Source organism: Ornithodoros turicata, chromosome 10 (genome assembly GCF_037126465.1).
Source record: "Ornithodoros turicata isolate Travis chromosome 10, ASM3712646v1, whole genome shotgun sequence".
In the NCBI taxonomy this organism is placed as follows: Eukaryota; Metazoa; Arthropoda; class Arachnida; order Ixodida; family Argasidae; genus Ornithodoros; species Ornithodoros turicata.
The window spans coordinates 28116186-28141333 of record NC_088210.1 but is presented as its reverse complement, the minus strand read 5'-3'; the positions used below and the strand labels follow the sequence as shown (position 1 = coordinate 28141333).

General features: G+C 46.1%; 1 protein-coding gene across 3 annotated transcripts in view; it reads left to right on the top strand.

Annotated features, from left to right (window-relative positions):
• The first annotated feature begins 2496 nt into the window (after positions 1-2496).
• Positions 2497-25148, top strand: part of LOC135369677 (helicase domino-like) — a 48983-nt gene continuing 26331 nt past the window's right edge. For 2 of the 3 annotated variants that reach the window (XM_064603181.1, XM_064603179.1), the window contains exons 1-21: positions 2497-2719; positions 8053-8258; positions 9435-9588; positions 10002-10838; positions 14001-14497; positions 15598-15934; positions 17381-17691; positions 17770-17911; positions 18011-18148; positions 18226-18380; positions 18461-18571; positions 18631-18808; positions 19304-19440; positions 20348-20458; positions 20558-20809; positions 20891-21027; positions 21605-21791; positions 22360-22566; positions 22639-22948; positions 23023-23292; positions 23376-23943. In XM_064603181.1, coding sequence (XP_064459251.1) covers positions 8109-8258; positions 9435-9588; positions 10002-10838; positions 14001-14497; positions 15598-15934; positions 17381-17691; positions 17770-17911; positions 18011-18148; positions 18226-18380; positions 18461-18571; positions 18631-18808; positions 19304-19440; positions 20348-20458; positions 20558-20809; positions 20891-21027; positions 21605-21791; positions 22360-22566; positions 22639-22948; positions 23023-23292; positions 23376-23943 — 5189 coding nt within the window. In that variant the 5' untranslated portion in view covers positions 2497-2719; positions 8053-8108. The remainder of the gene's footprint in view (positions 2720-8052; positions 8259-9434; positions 9589-10001; positions 10839-14000; positions 14498-15597; positions 15935-17380; positions 17692-17769; positions 17912-18010; positions 18149-18225; positions 18381-18460; positions 18572-18630; positions 18809-19303; positions 19441-20347; positions 20459-20557; positions 20810-20890; positions 21028-21604; positions 21792-22359; positions 22567-22638; positions 22949-23022; positions 23293-23375; positions 23944-25148) is intronic. The other variant, XM_064603180.1, reaches the window with a different exon arrangement.

Genomic DNA, 25148 nt, shown 5'->3' with positions numbered 1-25148 from the left:
ATCACGTGAAATATGAACGATGCTAATTCCAGTTTTGTAGACGCCAAAGTTCACCGCAGGCCAGTACGTAGTAATAAAATATATGTCTCACCTTCAATGCAAATGACACTTCGGACCTATAGAAAGAAAGCTATTCTTCCATATGCAATTTCAGTGGGACGAGGGAAATTGCCCTTGCCCTATTTGAGTATATCTCCCACATTTAGTGTTACTCGCATATGTGTGCTCTCACCGACTGGAACGTGACTGAAAATGAAAAGAAAAGAGAAAAGAACAGAGACTTACGTAGGGACGAAATCGCCGCACAGAGAACTACATGCAGTGTATATTCTCTTGGCAAAAAGTTAACTTTTTTTTTTAAACGTTTGCACGTTTTGAAGCAGGGACATTGGAGCAGACAGGATGGCCGCTGCGCACTGGCTATCACCAGAATTTATTCAAATTTATTCAAATGACAATTAAATGACAAAAGTCTTCACAGCTTGAGAGAGGGGGGGGGGGGAGAGAAAGAAATAACGTATAGACTAGAGTAGCTTGATGGGCTTGTTGGTACATGACTCGGAGAACAAGGAACAGTCAAAAACAGGGACAACGACACAAGAAGACACACAAACAGAGGCTCCTGCTTTTGACTGCTCCTTGTTCTCCGAGGGAAATAACGCATATACAGCGAGCTATATCGAAGCCAATATAGCTCCAGTGTTAACAAGAAGCACATATTAGTTTTTAAGTATAAATTTTACAAGTGTAGCTCTGAGCGCTTTCCTTTTTGGAAAATCCTGCCGCCATCTTTCGGCAAGCGCACCTCCTTGTAATCGAACGCTCCGCACCGACTGGCACCGACCGCACCGACAGACTTCCCACAACACCGCCTATTGTTGAGCGAGATCCTTTCTCAAAGCTATCTATCCCTCCTGACGGGAAGCGGTGACTCAGTCTTATACAGTGTCTTACTCCAGGGCGTGACCCATCATTTTCGGTTGACATTCGGTTCGCTTTGTGTTCCCATTCGAGCGCGAATCACACTTCGGTTTCGAGAAGACGGGCAAAGAAAGAGCATCATTCGTGGTAGCTCAATATGAGAGCATGAGAACTCATCATTCTTCCTCAACAGCTCATCATCCTGGCCTGTCTCCTTACCGGCTGAGTGCCGCATGCTGGCAACTAACATGATAGCAGACGACAGATATTGTGGCAGCGATATACAGGTCTGCGATTTCCGTGCTGGGTTTTCCCCGTGCATTCGCTAGTAGTTGGTTAAACTATAGTTACACCAACAGCGGGGAAGGAAGGAAACAGACAGCAGCAAGAGAAGAACCACGGTCACACCCTTCCTCACCTTCAGCCTTCGTCTTCAGTAAAATGTAGGCGAGGGTAATTAGTTTGTTCGTAAGGAAAAAAAAAACGAAAAAAAACGAGGAGAAAGGGTCATTAGTGTCACTATAGACTTGCATAGTCAATAATGAATCCATCCTGTTTTGCGTTTGCGAAGCGACTTTCGTGTAAAAAATGTGAGCGATAAGATAATTAATTATATGGTAGTTAATTATTAGAGATATTTATTATAGAGATATATAAAATAATTATTTAAGATATGAAAACGAACGTGAGGGGGACCCAGCTTTTTGGGCCAGCGAACCGTTCCATTTCTTATACCCCTGGAGTAGGCGAGAGGGAGTCTGACCTCTCTCCAAGATTGTCAACTGCGAGCCCAAGCTTCCGCACATGCAATTAGAATAAGCTGGTGTAAACACAGGCATATAAAAACAAAGGGGAAAGAGAGGGAGAGAGAGAGTATACGTAGCAACATTAGACACAGAAGTAATCTCCCTTAGGGTGTGTGATGAGTCTGCACCATCAGTCCTCCTGCTATAGTTCGCTAACGCATAATCATCACTCACATGTAACCCCCCCCCCCCCCCCCAACTGTTTGAACGGTCTGAAAATTGTTTCCCACTAATGTTTTTGGTTCAATTAACCAGTCATTTCCATCGCTATCAGAATACCGAGAATGCCAGCGCAGACGCTCCTAAAAAAAAAAGAGAAAAATTATTTTCGGTTTCGGTTTATTTCCTTTGGTTTGTTTTTGCCGGCATTTAATTTTCGCAGTATAGGGTTTAATCGAGGTAGAGTAGGCAAAAATAAACAATTGGGTAGTTTTAACAACCCTTTGGTAAGGTTATCGTGCGTATCGGAGCCAATCGCAGACGTGTGTGACTCAGAATCTTATCTGCTGATCGGTTGATACGATTCGACGCCAGCCACGTTGTCAACGGTTTGCTAAAACTCTCAAAAATATAGCAAGGTATTGAGCCTGCGCTGTATTCACCAGCGTCCCCTCAACTACTGCAACCAGCTACAGATAAAGGGAGAACACGAGAACACAGTTTATGCCAACAGTCTAGATACCTTGTGCTGTTGTCCCTGGAAACCGGAAAGCGCCTAGGCCTCTCTTCTCTGGAACGTCACGCGCTTCTCTTGCCGCGCATGCTCCGTAAGGCGGCGCAGGGCGGCCATTTTGAGCCTAACATTTAGAAGTAGGAGGATGTTTACTAGCCCTGTGTAGTGTGAAAGAATTTGTGACCAAAAATAATGACTACAAACCCACACGGATTACTCAAAGATGTGTCCTAATGTGCATCGGACGTTCTTCTTGCCGGATTGAACTCCGAAGGTTACCGATGGGAACCCTTTTGTCGTAAAACCTGATCGCAATCAGGTAAGACATCCGAGTTTTTGCTCTCCGGATTTCAATATGGCGGATGCCCACTCTTTGTTCGTTCCTCTTGCCGTTCCAAGTGCGTTGCGACTTGGGTTGTGACAACATCATTCAGTAAATTCACGTCGAGGCACCGAGTGCAAAATTAATAGAAAAATTTATAACAAGAATATCTGCGTGCCCGGATTGGTAAAATCTTAAACTTTGAATTACACAAAGTTTCTTAACTAGTGCCGGCTACCTCTAGAGTTCGAATAGTTGGAAAACGCAGTCATTCATTCGCTTTTGGGTTTGTTTCTGAAGCTTATAGACACATTTTTGCATTTCGAATACGCCTCTGCTGAAGTGCGCGGATCTAAAACTGAAAGTTGCGGATGTACTGCGAATGTGTTAGCGCGCAGACTTTACCGCCAATTCACGTGTTGACAATTAATAAAGGCATATTGGCATTCATGTTTATATCGCTCAATAATAAAGCGATCTACAGCATGTCTAACAGGTACAATTTCTGTTCCGTATGTCGCTTCCTGTTTAGAAAGTTCATTAATGTTTACATGAAGTAATTGCGATTTCTGCTACCCGTGTCGTAATAAATAGCAGTCGCTCGAAAAGGCATTCACGACCCAATAAATCTTGCAGACGTAGATCAGAATTGAAGCGGCTAAAGCATTTGTTGACACCAAATTATAAAAGCGTATTCTTCCACATGGTCACGCCCATAGTGGGCTTCTACGGTATGTAGTTTCGGCGCTCGCAGTGTTACGCATCCGATCACATTCTATTGAGCTCGAGCACAAAGCGCGTAGTACATTGATCGTTTTTGGGTAGATGTCTGAATAAACTTTGGATTGCCACACAACAACGAAATATTGCAGCACGCTGCGCACGACCGTGGTCTACCACAGCGGGCGAAGCATAGACGAGAATGAGTAGAGTGAACTTTCCGTCTGATCATGATCTGCTCTGCTATCAGTATGATCTTGATCTGCAGTCGTTCAGTGCCAGGTGGAAACATTCGCTGCTTTCTCCGGTTATTTACTCAACTTGCGCAATTTTCCTCCCAAGGGGAACTTGTAATCGAGTTCATATGCTGGTCCACACAAGCGTTCTGTCCTGCATTTCAGACGTCTTTTGATTAGTAGCGTTGAACATGCAAATGTTATAATGCTGCAGTGCAATACAGCAAATGCTCCGGTTAGGCATGCGAAAATATTTTGTTGCTGTTAGCCTGTTGGTAGCTGTTGCTGTAGGCAGCAGTAGTGGTAGCTATTGGTAACTGTAGCTTTGATGCGAGTTCACATTGCAGATAGGACATTTTAGGTGGATACACCTGATGTGGCAGAGCCTGCATACTTACTGAATGCTGCTGGTGCTGAATTGTCGTGTTTTAGTATTCATACAGCCATTTTAATGTTCACGTGCAGCCCATATAGCTTATCCTAAAACTGTGGTTTGGGACCTGACTAAAGCTTGCAAAGCGTGCACAGTAACACGCCTATAAAGGTCGAAATTGATTACAACAGCTTTGTGCAGGGAAAGCATTACATGCCTCGTAGTGCATGGCGCTTCCTGTTGCATCATGTTGTTTCATTGTTCATGTTGCACATGAGTCTTCCACTCATGATGTTCCCCAGAGTTGATAAAGTTGGATTAAAAGTCAACTCTTGTCTCAGGTTTCAAAAGCAGTGCAGTATTGGGCAACAAGAAGGGCTCAAGCTATTATTGGTGCAATTTTTTCGAAAAAATTTTTCACTAGAATATTTCCAGTAAACAGAATCCCAGTACTTTGGAAACTGGTACACTGTCGAGACATAACAGAAAAGATGGCATTTCATGGTGAAATGAGCTTGTTTTCCAATTTAATCACCATTGTACTGGAGGATGAGGACCAGTAGTTTGCCGCAGTGTAAAACATGGGCTACCAAAAGATAGGAGGGACCCACTCAGTATTGTAAGCCACATCCTCAAGTAATCCGAATGCTAGAACCGGAGGGAAAGAAAACATCTGGAAGTAGTTCAATGGAACAACGTGCATTTCTCAGCCCCTCCCGAATGAGCATGGTCTAACACCCTTGCTCTGATATATTACACATTAATTACAATATTCACGCATTAATAGTTGATGATAATAATAATACACAATAAACCAGAATTTGACCGCCTCTTCAATTTCCGAGCCTGCTATACCAAAGGTCCCTAAGTCATTCACCATAGCTGTGATGCGTGCTATCCATTCCAGGTAGTCTATCCGAAATTATGAAGATTTCTCTACGATGTGCCTATCAACCAAACTCGTTCTTGCATCATTTTACAGATGTGCTGTGGAGCATGGGTGCATGCATTGTTGCGACCATGCTGCTTTGTTGCCACAGACATGCGCATTTGAGTCTGGTTTTTGACACCTGCAGCGTCAAAAATAGAATCCCTTTGACATCAGAATCACAAAGTCACGGCAGAATTGGAAAGGTGTACTTCTATTCTTCTTTCAGAGGGACCATTACCCAGTTGTACATTATTAAATGGAACATTGCATTGTAGCATCAAACATTTATGTCAAGTTGTCATCACAGTTGCACACAAGCGGTTCAATGGTACAGGCAACTGAATTGGAAGAGTCCAATAGTTACTTAGCACACCCTGCTAGCCCTACTTCGTGTCGACAAGTCTCGGCTAGCAGGCTTTGGAGCAGCACAATACTGTGCGTCTGGGCAGAAATGTTTGTGCTTTCAAAGTGCAGAGTGCCCTGCATACATGCTCTGGAGGCGTCGGTGCTGCGGTTTACTGCAGTTCATTGGACTTGTTCCAAGGTCGTAGTAACGTTCTCCCTCCACGTACAGTCAAACTCCTTTACAACGAAACTCAGGGGACAGCAAAAAAGAATTCGCAGTAAAGGTATTTTCGTTAAAAAGGATGTCCATTATTGGACCTATAGGGCTCCAGCGGGACGGCAAAAAAATTTGCTGTAGTGGTATTTTCGTTAAAAAGGTGTTCGCTATAACGGAGTTTGACTGTAGTACCTTTGTCCACACAAAATCTCAGACCATGCCTGAACACTTGCCTCGACCTGCAGTGTGGGCTGGATTTCTCAAGATCTTGATCCTCAATGTCTGCCACTCGGTTGCGGTTTTAGTACATGACCTTTTGTGGCAGTGAATTTCATTCCCGTGTCTGTGTCATTGAATGCGCAGGTGTTTGGCATGTCATGTTTGCCAGTCGTTGGATGTGCGCACATTGCTCATTGTATAATAATAATAATGATTTTTTTCACAACAGCGTGAAAATGAAAGTGAGCAGAAGGCAACTGGTGATCACTTTCGTATCACTGCTATGTAACTCACACTAGCAAGTAATAATAAAACATGATTAAAGAAAGACTCGAAAAAACAAAAAAATAATCGACATCATCACCCTTCTTACCATACACAACGTCAGTACATCTTCTGTTGAGTTAAGAAGCACAGGCACAATAAATTCTAACATTTATTTGCCATAATTGGTATATAGACTGGTTTATCCAGAACTCCAGTCTGCTATGCTCCGTCCCTGTAGTGTCAGCGAGCTCTCGAGTATGATTTATACCATGTGTCCAAGCTGTCATTGTTTCCTCTCGTGAAGGAAGGGCACTTGGATGTGACAAGACTTCAGCCTTGCACTTTTCTCTCCTTGGCATTTTATTTCTAGTTTATGAGTAATGTTAGCCTTGGAAGGCTCCTTGGATTTGAGTATACGTAAGCGTACAGCAGGGTGATGGAATGGAAAGGGCAGATCTGTAATCTCATCGCTTTTTCATTTCGACATGTACCTGATATATATGACTGTCCAGCTCCAGTTAAACTCCAGTTCAGAATATTTGGATGTGCGCATGTTAGAACAACAAAAGCAAATCCCAGACCTGCATGTACAGCTACAGTGCGTCAAAAGAAAAATCTTCACAAACAGGGATCAGTTATTTGATGGGTAATCTAGCACAACAGTTCAAGCTCCGCACAGTTTGAACAGTGCAACGAGCATTGTTAATATTCCGTCAGTTTCCCAGACTGAAAATTCATGTGCTCGTTTTCACGTTTCTGGCAAGCACCTTTGCCTAAATTTTGTGAGTCTAGTGAGCACAAAATATTTCACGCGTAAGAATATACTGTGTCAGCCAAGATTGAGCAAATTTAATCGATTATGCTACACTTGGAGTCCTTTCAGAAAAACATGAAACAGGAAACATGCAAGTGAAAGCATTCAGGAGCTTCAAACGTGCAATCAGTTTGGGATTATTGTGTCTTATCTTTCATTGGATATAGTACACACGCTCGAAACATCTGTTAAGATGAAGAGATATTCTTAGGGCTGAAGTACTTATGAATGGAGGATGATTGTACAATACTTGCGCACAGAGAGCTGCATCATACAGTTTTCCTGTAAGCTCCAACTTTTAACTTTCTCTGTAGAATCTCTGCAGATGCAATGCTTCGAAATGGGAAATCACCCTTGCCTGAGTTGACTCAGGAATGTACATATTTGTAATGGGTTACTTTAATTGCTGCCTAAAGTGAACTGTTTTACTCACACTCAAAACCCTAAAGAAAGTTGGTGTTTTATCATTGTTGTTAAACGTGAAATCAAATTCTGCATTTGGTTTCATCCTCGATTTTTGCAACACATGCTGTGACCTAAGTGTACCCCTCATTCACTTTTTCCACAGGCTGCTTATCCCCTTGTTTAAGCCATATTGAAAATGTGAAAGTGTTTGACCACTCAAAAGTAAGAACTTCTAAAGTACACTGTATTGAAGCTTTCAGTTAGAGATTTCTTGCAGACAGCAACTAGGAAGCTTATCTTGACAATGTGCATTCATCTGAAGTGTTCCTCAGTTGTGATTTGTGAAATACGTACAATATCATGGCAAGCGTTGAGTGATAGATGGGGACCTGACCACTGTGCTACTGCGTTTAAAGTTAACCTTTGGAACAGCAACGTTATGTAGAAATGTGAAACTGATCACCCCGTGACACGTACGTTCATCTCGAATGTCAAATACGAAAAATTCAAGAGCGGGTAGCGAGTCTCTAAATTGTGGATGGTGTTTTTGGCGTAGAATTTGTCTTTTCAGTCGTTTATGCGACTAACACTTGAGAAATTTTGAGAAATCTCAGACGGAGGGCCCGCCTAATTTTTTCTTTTTTTGTGAGTGCTGAGCAAGCTACTTCGGTAGGTCTACATATTGTGTAGGCATCAAAACACCCGCATGTGTCAAAAAGAAACGCACTGGCTCGCTAGATATGTGTTATGAACGTTATTGTTGTCATCTTTAGAGCTCCATTTTTTTCCTCCCCTTTTTCCAGAGGCGACATAAGCGGACGTTGCCCATTGGGCCTTTATCTCCCTGGTGCTCGGGGCCATGATCCAGGTTGGCAGTGGGGAGTCCAATGGAGAGCAGCAAGGAAATGAGCATGAACCCTTGCAGAGCACCACTCCTGCAGTCGCTAGTCTGTTACAATCCACTCAAGGATCTGGGGACCTACTCTCACAGCCAGCTAGGGTCCGACAGGTACGAACGCCTTTTGGTTACAAAACATCCTCGCACATTTTAAAATTGACAAAGGACAATACAAGGAACGACACACAACGACTGCACTGAACTGCAATCCAAAGGCTTATTCCATCAAAAGCGAGACCTTTTATACGCTACTCTCCTCATCCTCTTCTTGTGCCGGTGTTTCCACGTGTTTAATTGGAACCTTTCTTCCCGATGTCAAGTTATCAACTTTTTTAGATAAGTGTATTGAAGGGTTACTAACGCAGTTTCCTCCTATCATCCTTTGTCCCTCTTTTATACCCAGCGCTGGATTTTTATCGATTTTAAAATGAATAACCAACTTGCCCAGATTTTAACCTTGTTGAACTTGCGTATTTACACTTTTACAACCGTATTCTTACGCCACTCTCTAGGACCCCTAGAACCTAGTGTGCTTCGAGGCCCACCTTTCTGATCCTCTGCTCTTTTCCCTCGAGGGTGCACTAGACCACCTTCCGCCAGCTCGAGTTTCCAGAGCGATCTCGGGGGGTGACGTCTGAGGAAATACCGTAAACATATTTTTATTCCGCTAAAAAATTGCGAAAAATTGTACTCATGAACACAGCTTGACGTTTATTCCGTGAAAGGAAACAGCCCTGGACTTTGTGAAATTAAATACTTACTATTAATAATTACTTTGCAAATGACTGAATGCGCGATTTGCGGAAATTAATAGATCACGAATAAAAATACGTTTACAGTAATCCTAAATTCTTTTAGACCCAGTGTTACGCACATACAATGTAGTTTTGCTGCAGTACTCGTCGAGTAATGTGAAGTTGGTGGCAACTTTGATGCAGCATTGCCCATAATTTTCAAATTACTGACAATACTACTCCTATACTAATATAATAGTACTACTATGCTAATACTACCGTTACTAATTCAAATCACCAACTTTCCTGAAATGCTGCGAGATTAGTTCGGATGAAAACTGTACCTCGAAAACTCTGTAACCTGAGGTGCAGTTTTCGTCCGAACTGCTCTCGCAGCATTTTAGGCCTGTACCTCAGGGTACAGTGTCCGAGATACCGTGCTTTACGGTACCTTTAAGAGAAGACACATTCACAGTGGGCTCTTGACGTCCCCGAGGGCAGAGCGAGAATGTGGAGGTTAGGGAAGTGAAAGTTGAGCACAGCCGACTTGCAGGTACGTAATGTGGTGGCGGCCGAGGAGGTGGTGGCGCAGCCAGCTGTGAGCGTTGTGACAACCGTGGCGACATCCTCCTATCAGCACTACCTCATTCCCGGTGTGTCGATTGGAGGACAGATTCAGAATGTCACCATTCCAGCGCAGGTGGCTGGTGAGTTCAAGTTTTGCACGCTTTCTGCACACTTCTTGCTCACTTTCTGCACACTTCTTGTTCACTTTCTGTACACTTTTTTGTTCACTTTCTGCACACTTTCTGCTCACTTTCTGCACACTTTTTGCTCACTTTCTGCACACTTCTTGCTCACTTCTTGCTCACTTCTTGCTCTCTTTTTGCTCTCTTTTTGCTCTCTTCTTGCTCTCTTCTTGCTCATTTCCTGCTCATTTTGAAGTATTTTGAAACAATTTTGAAGTATTGCACATTTTGAAGTACCCAACAATGGGGTAGAGTATTGCCCCTTGCGATGAAACTCCCCATTCATCATCTCGCAATAAAGTTGTTGTTGTTGTTTGGAAGCATTTTTATATACTGCGTCCACATCTCTCACTTTTCCTGTCCCCTTGCAGTGTCCATGCATGAGCAGCAGAGTCCGGGAGGCGGAGAGGGGGTTTCTTCTCCAACATCTCTGGGCTCCCCTCAGAACCTGGCTCGAATTCTGGCCGTGGCCACCCAGGGCTACGGCGCGCGGTCTCCCGCACCGGCCAAGATCAGCCAGGCTCAGGGCCCCTCTCCTCGACCCACGGCCCGCCTCACGCCTGCGGCTCTCCTAGCAACCACGCAGCCCGCGGCGCAGCAGCAGGCGATCGTCATGGACTCCCTGCACTCGTACAGTCTTCCCAGCGGAGCAAGTAGTCACGTGGTGGTCCCCCCTCGAACTGTGTACCACCCCCAGGGGACGCAGAAGGTGACCACTGTCCAGTCGTCTGGGCAGCCGACCGGACACTTTGCAGTGCCGAAGCGGACTCTCTCTTCGTCCAGTGGGGTTGCGGTGAAAGGTGCGGGAGGTGGGGGGGTCCCAGTGTCCGGTGCGGAAAGTGCCAGGGCGGCCAAGAGGCCGAAGCTGGAGGCGCGGCCTCCGGCGACGGAGGAAGTGGCAGCTATGAGGCAGAAGATCCACGACTATAGGATACAGGAGCTTAGAAAGAACAAGGAGCGTTACGTGGAGCACCTGGCGGAGTTGTATTTCCTCCAGAACGGTGGCAACATGATGGACTTCATGGCGTGGAAGCGGAGGCCCAGTCCGCAACTTGTGGCGTTGCTCCGGGCGAATGCGCTGGACAGCGAGGATGAGGAGGATCCCCTCCAATTTCTGAACGTGCGGTCTGCGGAGACGGCGGCACAGTCCGCCGCGACGTCGGCGTCAGTGGCGTCGGGTGCAGCGGACGCAACGGCGGTTCCACAAGGTAAGACTTCGGGGCGGTGTTTGTGATTGGACTGTACACGACACGTGTTCGCATGTGGTTAGGGCCTGACTTTTTAGGGTTGCACCCGATCATGCCCGATGTTTACCTCCCACTTCAAATCGGTAGAAACGGGGTTTAACCCGACATTCCCCCGAAAACTGCTGGACCAGGGGAATCCAAACTCATCACAAGTAGCGCAGAACTTTGAAAACTGTGACGTAAATGCATAAATATGCTCATACAAACTGTCAAGACAGAGACCCTGCTGCGTCTTAAATGCGTGGACTAAATATTGATGCTCTGTGTCTGCTCGTGTGTCGTGTATCATGCTGGGTAAACCAAAGATTTACGCCTGATCCAATCCGATTCAACCAGAATTCGGGTGAATCAGGTTTAATTCAACCCGATTACACCCAAATTATTGAACCAAAGTATAACCCGATATTTACCCACCGATTTTGCTGGAAAATATAACCCGAAAAAGTCAGGCCCTACATATGGTCAAGACCAGGGCATGGGTTCACACATATTCTGGTGGTCTAAGTTGCTCTTGGTCTATTAGAAGTGCAGTAATCTCGGAGGCTCACATAATAGTTCCATCTGGCTCAGGTTCAGGTGAACCTGAACCTCCTCTGAACCTGGTTCAGGTGAATGGCACATGACAAATCACGCGGCAAAGCATTTTTCGTGTAGCCAGTGTCTACGAAATAGTGCAGTTGTGGTCTGTGTGCGCCAAATGCACACATGTACATCACGGATGCATTATACAATGCAGTTCAAAATTTGATTGAAGGAATGGAAGTCTTCTGCTTGTCTCTTAGCAGAATTATGGTGCTTACAAAGGAAAAAAAAGGAAGGTGATAATTTTTTAAGATGCAGAGCAGCACTTAACGCAAAGCACGTTTTTGGCACACATTCTATCACATAATAGCTACCGGGGCTTACGGACATAACAGAAGCATGATTCAGCGTATTCTTCCATAAATTGGTTGGGGGCCTGGAACTATTTCAGAAATGAAGTGGACAACACTGATACCAATGCACAACAGCCATTCAGCACCTTTGTGCCTATGCATGTGTGGGTGGGGACAAATGTTGTTTGACTCATGGTTAAAGGCTTTGTTTTTCTGCTGCGGAAAATCTCAAATTCTGCGGCAGGGAATCAGAAATCATGAAATTTTCCGTGGCAAATGCTTGCACGTCTAGGCTGACAGAGATATACGAAAACAGTCTTTATTAACTTGTGTGACATAGAAGTAAAGTGTCCACAAATAAGAAAATACAGTTGTAGCTAAACATCACACGGAACTTTACCGTAGCATAAAACAGTTAACGCAGCAACGGCAAAAGAGCAATAGGGCGTTTTCACAGAATTGTTCAGTACCATTCTAACCTCAAGTGGGAATTATGTCTAGTCATTGCACACTTTGCCATGAGGATCGTGCTAGCAAAACAGAAGTAGTAAACATCGGGATGGATGTGAGCTCAGCCAGTGTTGCCAACGTGACACGCGTTTGTTTTCCTCTCAATTAAGTGGTGTGGGAAACAATGTTATGAGCCGTAGGTACATCCATCTTTGGCACCAAAGCTGTGTTCAGGGCGTCTACCAACCTGGACAACCTGGAAAACAGGGAATTGTCAGGGAATTTGCCAAAAAGGCAGCTGAAGTCAGGGAAAATCCCGGACAAGTGCCGTCACAAGTGCCGCAGTGAATCGCGAGTGCTGATGAGCGGTTGAGCGGCCCTGCCCCAGCAACGTTGCCGCGAGTAGCAGTTCTCCAATACGACAAGCTCAGAGTTTTACTAATTTCTCAATAAATTATCTGTTTTATGAAGGATCTGTATCAAAACGTAGCAGCTTTCCAGCAGCAGTTCCCTTTTGTTTTGGTCGGGGAATTTGCTCGAAATAGTCAGGGAAAACCTGGAAAAGTCAGGGAATTTGAAGGCTACCGCTTAGTAGACACCCTGGTGTTCCTCGGTCAAGATTCGTGTACCATATAAAGTGGAATACCAAGATTCTACGATACACCCTAATTCCGCGCTGATTCGCAGAAAAATAAGGGGCTTACCCATGGCTTGCGTAATCTCTGCAGTTTCCCCAATACAAAATTTTATGCAGCTTCACCGCAGTACAGGTCGGGACAAAAGTTTACAGAACACGTGAGCGGCGTACTTTTTCTTCGGTGCGACACCCTAGTGGCTGGCGGAAGCGGGTGAGTTCACAGTTTCGGAGGGGTGCAAGGGTGCGCTGCTGTCGACACACAGGCGGTATCTTCCACTCCCCAGGCACGCCCAAGCGACATCGTAACTACTGCTGTGTGCCGCTAACAGCGCACCCTTCCACTCCTCCGAAAGAGTGAACACACCCGCTTCCGCCAGCTGCTAGGGTGTCGCACCGAAGAAAAAGAATGCCGCTCGCATGTTCTGTAAACTTTTGTCCCCACCTGTACGAAGCACATGTTGTCCTTGTGGACAAGCACAGAGGTAGTAAACGTTATCAAAATCTTATTTACGTCCCCTCAAGCCAGTTGGACGAAGCTTCCTGGTGTGGCTATGAGATTCTAGTGTAGAATAACAGCTGATAACCTATGTGGATGAAGGCAACACGAAACCTTACAGTGCCCACATGTGTGTTTTCATTGACTTCCATTGTTTCGTCCATTGTGAAGTCCCCTTATAAACTTTAGCTTAAACTTTAGCCGAAACACCTGAACACGTCAAATTATCTAGACAGTGTTTTTGACTAGTACTTATTTTGACAGCAGCCTACCGTGCCAACGAATCAGGGTGAATCTGACCACGGTGTGGGGAGTGAACTAAACTCTTCGACGAAAAATCCTGAGGCAGAAAGGACAGCTACGTGTACTCATTGTTAGGAAATGGGACAAGGAAGGTGTAGTTAGCGTTATTCGAGCGGACTGTCGCTCATGACACATTTCTTGTTGAACATCTCTGTCAACGTTGTCATGACCCAAGCAGTACATCATCTTGGCCCAATATTGGACCAATATTGGCAATGCTGGCCCCATACTGGCCCAATGTTTGGCCAAGATGTTGTGCTTCTTGGGGAGCAGCCTTCCTTACATTGTCCATCTTTACCCAAAAGACGGGAGGGGGGGGGGAAAGAATCGTTACCAATGGTATCTTTATCTTTACCTACAAGGGCAAACTGTTGGAGCGACACCAGCAGCTGCACCACCATCACCCCCACCCACCAGTATCAAGGGACCCTCACTGTCCCCGTCTAGTCATTCCCAGTCTGTGCAGTCAACCCCACCTCGACCCCGAACCCCAGGATCTCCAGTGGGCTCTCCAACCAGGCCGCCGCACGGTTCCCCATCCCGTGTGAGGCCCACACCCTCTCCCGCCCTCGTGCTTCCAGCGGGGCGCCTGAGCACGCGGCAGCACTCCATCTCCGCGGTGTACGACTCCTCCATAGGATCTCAGGAAGAGATCGTGGAGAGGGCGAAGCAAGAGGCCTACGTCATGCAACGCATCGCCGAGCTGAGGAAGGAAGGCATGTGGACGGCAAAGAGGTTGCCCAAAGTGCAAGAACCTCCCAGGGCAAAGGCACACTGGGATTACCTGCTGGAGGAAATGGTGTGGCTAGCAACAGACTTTGCGCAAGAACGGAAGTGGAAGAAAGCTGCCGCCAAGAAGGTGCGTTCATTGAAAATATTTTTTTGTCACAGGAAAACCGCAGCTTCCAGGTTTCGATAAGAGTTTTTTTTCCCCTCTCTTTCCAGTTTCGCGTAAACGTAATCGCACAATTGCTGGGGCCCTGTGTTTTGGGGTCTTATGATCTTTGAAAATTAGGGGATGGGAGTAGGGTAAAAGTCGGGTTTTATATCAGGAGCCGTATGATGGGGTAATATCGGGTGGAAAACCAGATTTTCGGGTGCAAGATAAAAAAAGAAAGAACAGCTTATTGAATTTTCGAAGAACACAAGATGTGGAACAGCCATGCTCAATGTACACTGCTTAGCGTTCTCCAGTACTCATGTTCATGGCTGAATTGGCACTTCAATTGAATTAACTTCAATTCAATTCACTTGAATTGGCAAGTTAGTTTCGTGGTTCTGGTTGTGATTAGAAGTAGTCATGATGCAAATCGGGGGCTAAAAAACTGGTTTTACCTGGTTTAACACCAACACACAAGGCCCCTAAGTATGCTGCAGGATGTTTACTACTCGTTGCACACGGCTGTCGACCGTTGTGTTCAAAGTATCTGGCGCAATTTCGTTCAGTTCTGTCATGGTGTGGAAAGAAACAAGCAGCAAGGGGGAAAACATAGCCAATAAGGAGGCAACACACCCACACTTGTGCTAACTCTGAACTATGAGGTCCACTGGCAAGAAAGTGAACCAACAAAGAGTTAAATGAGGATAGGTGGGCTACACTGTCTTTCCCAATATGTCAACATACCCAACTACCTCGCTAAAAAAAGCTCGTTTCTTTCACACCACGACAGCACGCCAACTACGGTGAAATCTCAGTGATACGAATCTCACGGGATAGCGGAAAAAGTTCGTATAATCCAAAATTCGTACGAAACAATTTATACCAAACTAAAAATTGAGGCAAGAAAATAGACAGTGACTGTTCATTTTCCATTACTGTCAGTGAAAGAGGTCGGTCATAATGTTTTTGTGTCTACTTTTTGTCTAATTTCTATGCTAGTTCATCCTTTCATCATGTGCCTGTTCTGTCGAAGGCCTTATTGGTCATGCCATCACAGTACCGCTTGTTCATGCTTTCAGTGTGCACGCATGATGATGAAGTACCATCAGGAACGTGAGCAGAAAGCGGAGAGGGCAGAAAAAGAAGAACTTCAAAGGCTGCGCAAAATTGCTGGCCAAGTGGCGAAAGAAATCAAGCTCTTCTGGACCAATATTGAGAAGCTAGTAGAGTACAAACAGCAGGCACGTCTCGACGAGAAGCGCAAGAAGGCCTTGGACCTGCATTTGAACTTCATCATGGACCAAACTGAGAAGTACTCCACTTGGTTACGGGAAGGAATGGCAGGTCAGGCCACTGCAGCTGCTCCTCCTTCAACGTCACAACCTGCTAGTCCGGCCAGGTCAGGTTCATCCAATGGTGAGCACCTGGCTTTGGCTTTGGCTATGGCTTTGACGTCTTGCAACCTTAGCTTGAAGGGGTTGACTTCAACTTTGCTGGCTAATTACACAAACTTTATATTCTGTATGCCTAGGGTTGGTTCTTAGTTTTTGGGTTTTATGATCTTTGAAATTCGGGAGGAAAAAATCGGGTGCTACTTATGCGCGAGAATTCGGGGAGAACTCGGGCGCTATGATCTCTGTTAGATATGTCACCGGGGAATTTTTTGGGTGAAACGAAAGGCATGTGAAACAAGCCACTGCTATGACACTGGGACAAGAAACCAGAATCTTTATATTTCCGTTCGGAAGTGGGGCAGTAAATGACCCTCGACGTTGAAACACCTGCCCGAGCTGCACAAAAGCTCGTCTTTGACTCTTGCAGGAGGGGGATCATAAAAAGGAGGACAAATAGGTTGTCACAAATAGCTCTCTTTGCTGATATTGTGATTCATTTTTCCGACGGCTTATACTTACGATGACAAGTTGAAGGACCGCAAGGATTTCGGGTAGACATCGGGTTTTACCCGAATTCTTGAAAATTTGTTCGGGGGGAACTATTGTGAAAAATCGGGCTTAGCATGAAAACGAAGAGCCCTATGTATGCCTTGGTTAACTGGCCATCGTCTCTAACCTAATCAGAAAATTGACCTAGTGGGGTCCTTGGCCCTGTCATTGCCAGCTTTACGGAACTCAACTGTGGTTATATCCACAGTTCATAAATGGTGATGGAGCACCCTGTAATGAAACAAATTCTTAGGTAATTCGACTTTTTTATAGTCGTCACCATGATTCCGACTAGCCCTTGAATACCCTGGAATTTGAAAATCCTGTTTTCAAGGCCTAGAATTCAACCCTGGAATTTTGCACGGTCCTTGACAATCCTTGATTTTGAATCTTTTCCTTATTCTCGTGGCCGGTGTAAATTCCGCTTTTCCAGGGTCAAAACTATAGTTTCGAAGTCACAGCTGTGAGCACTCATTGTAATAGGATTCAGTAGGGGAAACCAGAAGTGTGAGAAATGAATGGTGCACTCTGTTGTGTCCATCGACCTTCCTTTCTATGCCATGATCTTTAACATTCAGGAATCGTCAGTCAACATTTGTGAAGAGGTTGCTATTGCACAGTCACCACGTATTTTGTTTTGTGATACCAGTAGGTTATAAATATTCTTATGAAATATTATTATATATGGTATATTTTTTTATCGAATATATTTTTTGTGAAACATTGAAGCCCTGGCTGTGAACTGTTTTACGTCTCAAGCAAAATCACGGCTCAGCCTTAAAAGGTCCTTTATAGACCCTCGAATTTTTGTTCCAAAATTCACTGGGAACCACACGTCACAATTTGGAAATTCGGCCCACGCTACTGCTTTCCCACCGTAAAAGAATACTAACGGCAGTATGACTTGACCACTTTGCAGATGAGGACTTTGAACCTGACGCAAGTGGTTCTGATGATGAGGAGACGATTGACAGAGAGGAAACAGCTGCGTCTATCAGCAGTGAGGATCAGAAAAAGGAACTGGAGCTGCTGCAGCAGGAGAGCGAGTTGCCTCTGGAGCAGCTGCTGCCTCCTGAGATTCTGGAGAAGCCAGCTTCCCCACTTCCTCCACAGGGGGGAGAAGAGGACAGCGAAAACGACGCGTCCTCCTCCTCCAGGGAGGCTGGCGAAGAAGATGACGAGGAGGAAGAACAAAAATCCAAGGCTAGTAATGACAGCAGGACAGATAAGGTGAGTCGCGTGCCCTTCTTTCCTTTTCCCTGAGTGTGTGATAACTGATAACAGTGGAGTGCGGACATCTTTCAACAGAAGCACGACATCAAGGTTGAAGATGACGAAGAGTTCCAAATGGAAGAAGATGAAGGGGATGATGAGGCCACAATGGAGGAACAGGAGGAAGTGGAAGGCAATGTTGACTACACTGCTGAGATCCAGGAACTACAAGAAGAAGGTGCGTTTCCGATTAGAGAACTATCGGAGGGCGTCCTAGTCCTACAAATTGATCTGATTGAATTTATTGAGTAATGAAATTGTTTTTCCATCTCTTTAGGAGAGTTGTCCCTTGAAATGCTGTATGAGAAATATGGTGGGGCCTACACTAGTGACTTTGAAGTGCCTAATTCTCCAGCTTCTGACGAAGACGATGCTTCTGATGACGAACATGCAGACGACAACGACGGCGGCGGCTGTGAGCTTAACTTTCACCAGTTAGACTTGCACACCCGTGGCTGGCACCAGGCGCCTAATTTTACGCCTTTTCTGCAGCCTCCGACGAAAATTCGGAAGATGAGGACGAGGACATGGAAGACGAGGAAGAAGAGGACGAGGAGATGGAAGATTCTAGCGATAGTGAGGTTCAAGACATTGGAGTGGAGTATCTTATTCACCCGGAAGTTGAAGAAGGAAGTGCAGAAGTGAAGGTATGTATCGAATCTAACCCGTTAGTTTCTCTTGCGACTTTTACTCTTGTTGCTCGACATGCTTTACCATGGTATGACAGGAAGAGAAGAAAGATGGTGAGACGTGTAAGGGTCCGACAAAGGAGATCACGGACATAGCGGCTACTGCGCAGAGCCTTCAGCCAAAAGGCAACACCTTGTCCACGACACAGGTGAGTTCCAGCCGTACAACACGGGCGAGACTTCAGTTAATGCGTCCGGTTTACAACAGGTGTGCACAAAGATTCCCTGGCTGCTGAAGCATACGATGAGAGAGTATCAGCACATTGGCCTTGACTGGTTGGTGACATTGCATGCGAAGAAGCTTAATGGGATTCTGGCTGATGAGATGGGACTTGGCAAAACCATACAAACCATTTCCCTGCTTGCGCACTTGGCCTGTGAAAAAGGTGAGGCAGGAGGTCTTTGTACTATGTCTGAACAGTGCACATAACAAGAGGCCGTGTGTTTTAGGGTAAAACCTGCTTTTAACCTCCGATCTGCTTCATGCTCACCCGAAAACCCCCCGAAAACTAACTTGGCATAGTGTAAATTCAGCCACCAATACCGGCAGAGGACGCTATGTTCCGCATCTCATGTTCGTGTGAAATGCGAGAAGTGCAAAAGAATGCACAAGATTGTGGAGAGGCAGTGCCAAGTAAAGCTAGTGTGCAGTACCTGGAGTTCATCTGTGCCTGTACAAGTGGATGAGCATGTGCTTTGGCAAACTTGGTTTTCGGAGTTTTGCCCAGTGTTACAATAATGCGCATCAGGGTGTGAAAACAGGTTTTACCCCGTTAGACCCAAAACACAAGACTCAAATTGTATGGCTAAAGTTTGAACTGCAGTGCACCCACCATGTAACGAAAACCTTACTCTGCATTCTTTCCGTGTTCATTTTGTAGGTGTCTGGGGGCCGCACCTTATTGTTGTGCCAACGAGTGTGATGCTAAATTGGGAGATGGAGTTCAAGAAGTGGTGCCCAGCATTTAAAATTCTCACCTACTATGGAATTCCGAAAGAGAGGAAACAGAAGCGGCAGGTAGGATTTCTTATTGCTTTTGCACCTGCTAGCTTCGTGCCAGCAGTGGGTTCTCCATTCAGAGGGGAAGCAAAAAAGAATGACAGCTCATTATGACCAACTCCAAAATGAATGCCGTTGGCAACCTAAGGTTTGAACTTGCTGGTTTATGCATCTAATGTGATTCCACCTCAAGTACATTGAACAATACAATGCAAGAAAGGGTTTGTTTTGGATATTTCTCGCTTACTTTCAAACTGAAATGCTGATAAGGAGAATGTGCATAATGAACCAATCACCCTTATGTGTGTACAAGGCCTTGCCTGTTCTTGGGTGTCAGACAGCAATAAAGACAAGTGTCAAATGCTGTTATGTACTCCTGATAATACTGTATCATGATGGAAATGTGATTCTACTATGTGCCCCTAGAAACAAGCTGTATGGAATGCAGGAAGCTTCAATTCAAAATACTGGGTGTTTTTTTTTATTCGTTCGTTCTTCGCCCTATTTCTTACGCTTTTTAAGGCCAGAGTTTCTACAGCTATGATGCCCTTGAGTATTACTGTTCAGTTTAAAGGCAGTGTTTTTTGTTTTAGTACTTGGGAAAAAAAAAGCTTATAAATGAGGTGCTATGCAAGTAGGTCAAGAAACTACATCCCTCTAGGTTCCTCCTTTCACTGTTTTGTGAAGGCTGTTCCCTCATTGACTGGGCTTTATAATAAGGGGAGGTGGACTGTGTGCATCCCCGCGCGCTCTCAGCATTGGCGACATAAGGAGCTAACAAAGTGACGTGCCCAAACGACCATGTGTTTGACACGTTCCCTTACTTGGCTAGACAGTCAGAAAGACACAATTGTATCCTATTAGTGTGAGCTTTATTTAAGGCAAAATTTGATTTTGCAACGAAATGTTGTACTACTTGCTTCAGGGATGGACAAAACCAAATGCATTTCATGTGTGCATAACGTCGTACAAGCTGGTGGTGCAGGACCATCAGGCATTTCGACGGAAGAAGTGGAAGTATCTGATCCTTGACGAGGTGCGTTCTGCAACTTTTAGATTGATCTCTCGATGCTCCCACATTTAGTCACTGCTCAAAAGGGGAACCTACACAGGATGGTTGACTTCATTATTTCAGGCACAGCACATAAAGAATTTTAAGTCCCAGCGGTGGCAGATGCTGCTAAACTTTCAGACGTCTCGGCGTCTTCTGCTCACCGGAACCCCTCTGCAGAACAGCCTGATGGAACTTTGGTCCCTGATGCACTTCCTCATGCCCAACGTGTTCCAGTCGCACAGAGAGTTCCGGGAGTGGTTTGTTAACCCTGTCACGGGCATGATCGAGGGCAACAATGAATATAACGAAAGTCTGATCAAGAGGCTTCACAAGGCAAGCTGCGTTCTTCATTTCACCTGTGATGATGGTCACATTTCTTGACGTTACACTATCATGTCTTTGTTCCCCTTGCAGGTCCTGCGGCCTTTCCTCCTGCGCAGGTTGAAATGCGAAGTAGAAAAGCAGCTCCCGAAAAAGTATGAGCATGTGGTGCTGTGCAGACTGTCAACGCGGCAGCGTTACCTTTATGATGACTTCATGTCTCAGACTAAGTGAGTTACCACATGCGTGTGTGTGTGTCTTTTTTTTTTCTAATATGAAAATGCATATACAATGCATGTGTAGCTTTACTTTCCTGGATTTAATATTAGTGGACTAGATTGCTTGTGCCTCAATTTGTAAAATTATAGCACACCGGCTTTACATTACGCAGCGGAACAACAGGTTTACTTGACGTTTCATCCTCCATGCGGAAGACATCATCAGTAAGGAGCAGAATGAGGAAGGAACAACAAACCGGGGCTATTTAAGTAAGTCAGCGTAAAGTTCTGGAAGGGGGCTGCGGTTGGCGTTGCGGACTGACGAGTCACCGTGTATGTACCTGGATTCCAGGATATACCAGTCCCCTTCAGGAACTTTACACGGACTTACTTAAATAGCCCGTTTGTTGTTCCTTCCTCATTCTGTTCGGTACTGATGTCTTCCGCATGGAGGACAAAACCTGGAAAGGAAAGGAAGCAATGTGTAAGAATGCTAACAATATGCTGTGAAGTTTTAAAAGAGGTGTGCTTTAGCAGACACTTTTTGCAGAGGTTATCTCTATTGACTACTTCCACGGTTGTGTTCCAGGACAAAGGAGACTTTGGCAACAGGAAGCTTCATGAGTGTCATCAACATCCTTATGCAGCTACGGAAAGTGTGCAATCATCCAAACATGTTTGAGCCGAGGCCCATCATGTCGCCATTCCGCATGGAAGGGCTCGTGTATTATACTGCCTCCTGTGTATATGACATTTGTAAATACAACCCATTCAAGGTGAGCACCAAGTAAACACTGTCACACCATCTTGTTTGCACGTAGGGTCCTGTGCTCTACGGTAACACCTCTTTTTATCCCCGATTTTCAAAAAAACATAAAACCTGAAAACACAGGGCCCTATTTGCAGAGCACATGTTCTTGAACTGTAATGATGCCTCTTAAGACTGAAGAATCTGTCATACTCAGAATTAATTTAGAAGTAGTTGGTGTGTGGATTAATACAGTAGCTGTGTAGGGTGTCGCTGGAGCTATGAAACGTATCCAGCAAGCATCTTCATCATGCTTTCGTCAAGTTTTGTATGATCTCAAGCAGTACGGCATCTTGTCCCAATATTGGCCCAGTATTGGCAATACCGCCACAATATTGGTCCAAGATTGGACCAGTATTGGGCCAAGATATGCTGCTTGGGATGGCATGTCATAGACAGTGGAGGACACAAATATATGTCCTTGTTTTGGAACATTGGATACCGTACGATGGCACGCAAGCTGTGCAATGAGAGATGTGTTTGTCGGTGATCAGTATTGAAGGTACACTGATGATTTGTCTTGTTTTCCCGTATAGCATGTGAGCCTCTCGGCGCTCAACCTCCTCCTAGCAGATGTGGAACTCTGCCTTACTGCATTTGCTGCACATCGCATCAAGAAGTTTCAAACCCCATGCCACTACATAGAGTCCATCGACAGCCACCCACGGCCTCCACCGCGATGTCCACCAGGGAAAATCAGGCTGCACATTCGCACCTCGGCAACTCCGTCTGCTGCCAGCCAGGTCACTAGATGCTTCAGCCTTTGCTATGACATTGCAGTGACCAATGTCTGAATACAGATAATTAACGTGCAGGCATCGCAGGCACGGGGTTCCACCGCTGCAGCTGGTGCTGGCCAGGCCTACTCAACTGCTCGGCTAGTCTCTGCACATCAGGGTGCAGGAGGAGTAGTGGTACGGCCTGCCGTTGGATCGGCGTCCTTTGCATTGGCGAGGGCGGGTGCAGTCGGCCAGCAGCAACAGCAGCGTCTGGTGGTGGTGTCGACACCTGGGTCTGCGCCGTCATCTCGCGCGCAGAGCCCGATAGCTCAGGTTGCGCCAGGACAGGCCACTTCTGGCAGTGGGGGAGAATACATGTTGCAGCTTGTGCAAAAATCCAACACTGGTGTGTAGCAGTGACCCTCTTACACGTTCTGTTGAGTTTCACTTTTTTTTTTTTTCCCACCTATTCTTGTACAGTGGCGGGAAGTGGTGCTGTGGTCGGTTCTCCTATCACTGTCCAAATTCAGCAGTCCGGACACGGCAGTCCCCGGCTCTCGGTGCCCCTCGGCATAGGCCGCATTGTGCAGACGACTAGCGGACAGCACCTGTTGCTGACTCCAGCTGCCGCTGCGGATGGAACGGGTCCATCTGGTCAGCCACAGCTCCAGCAGCAACAGGCGGTAGTCTGTCAGCCTCAGGTGGCCAGGCAACTGGTCAGCCAGACATCTCATAGCACTGCTGCTACCGGTAACTTGTCTATTACCCATATTTGGCACCGAACTTGCGTTTGAGATGGCCGTGCCATGTGCCGTGTAAAAACTTTCTTCCAGGGGCACGTGTGACAGTGGCCATGGCCCCGTCCACAACGGCACAACCAGTCACGAAGGTGGTCTCTTCGTCCGCGAACGGCACGCCCGTACAGCAGGGTCCCGGCAACAAGCCCATGGTGCGAGTGGCTCCCCTAACAGTTGGCAACGCGTCGAAGAATGCCCTGAATGCGAAAACGCCCTCTGGAACCAAAGTTGCCGCGACGCACCACCATTTTTCCCGTCAGCTGCCCGGCTCAACGGATCCGAAGAGCCCCTTCTACATGGACTCCCTGGAGAACCGGCGGAGGCAACGACACAGGGAGAAGCTGCGGCTACTGGGCCGCACCAACGCTCTCCGTTGCGCCGCCTGCCCCACCTACGGCAGGGACCTGGTGGAGGCCGTGACCGTGGTGCAGGACGTGCGGCCCCCCACCAAGGGAAGGGCGTGGGGCGGGGCTGGCTACGTGCACTGCTTGCACGCCCCCGTGGAGCAGCCGGCGAGGTACTGGCCTCACAACACTCAGGCCCTCAGTGACCTGGTTCACACGCCTCCCATCCTCCTGGAACGCTTGCGGGACATTGTGTCCAGGTGAGGCTCGTGTTGCTGCGTGCTCGACGTCTCTCGACTTTACTTCCTATAAATTAAGAGGGGTGATGATCAGCTTGAATTAAATACACTCCTCACTATGTGATTGGTGAGATCTATAGCAAATGTATCTAAAAAATGTGCCGTATCAACTGAAAACGCTACAGTTTTACCGGTATGGAAAAATGTCATGGTAGGAATGCATGGCGGGGTGATTATTAAACTATCAGTATGTAGGGCCCTGTGTTTAAGGGTTTTTTATGTTTTTGGAAATCTGTTTTTATTTCAGGAGCCATAAAGCAGGGTAAAATTGGGTGATATGGGGGTGGAAAAGTAGATTTTTGGGTGGAAAAAAAAAAAGAAGTCCTTCACATTTTAGATTAACACAAGATACGGAACAGCTGGGCTGAATGTCCAGTGCTGACTGTTCTCCAGTGCCCGTATGGATGGCTGAATTGGCACTTTGCCAAGTTCACTGTTGGGTGTTTTTTTTTTCGGGTTTTGCCCGCTAAGTGGTGATTATGCGAATCAGAGGGTCAAAACGGGTTTTACCCTAAAACACGGGGCCTTATTCGTGTGCCATAATTGGTAATTAGCGGTGATGTGATTGCTGCACCGAACATGCTCTTACGCTGTGTTAAAAGCGAAGGCAAGCCTCCAGAATATTGTTGAAAACTGATTGCAGCACAACAATTGTCACAAAGAGTTTGCCTTCAACTTCGCTGACCACATGCGCGTCACTCTTTTGAAAGTATATCAAAAGTCTATATGACTGCGCACGATGATGTAGCACATATCCAAAGCACCGTTTTGTTGCTTCAAAACGGATTTTTTTCTGCTCTAGAAGGTACTCCAAAATGGCTTAGGCCAACCGCATCATTGAATGGACCATTTCCGACAACGCGTATGAGCATGCCCAGCCCTTGAGTCCGCCATCTTTGAGCGGAAAACATCGCTATGGACCCACCTGCGGGAGACCGTCATGCTCATTGTGGGGAGATAATCGGTTTCAAGGTTACGCAGATGTTTGAGGTCTGGTAATGAGTACAATGCGCTTTCACTCTTTCCGAATTCTTCTTCCAATCTTCTCTTGCTACTTTCCCACGCAATGTGCCAGTCCAAAAAGCCCGTCACCATTATTGGGGGGATTTCGTCGCCAGTGGAGACGCGAATATGGAAATGGTCCATTAGAGAAAATGCAGACAGCA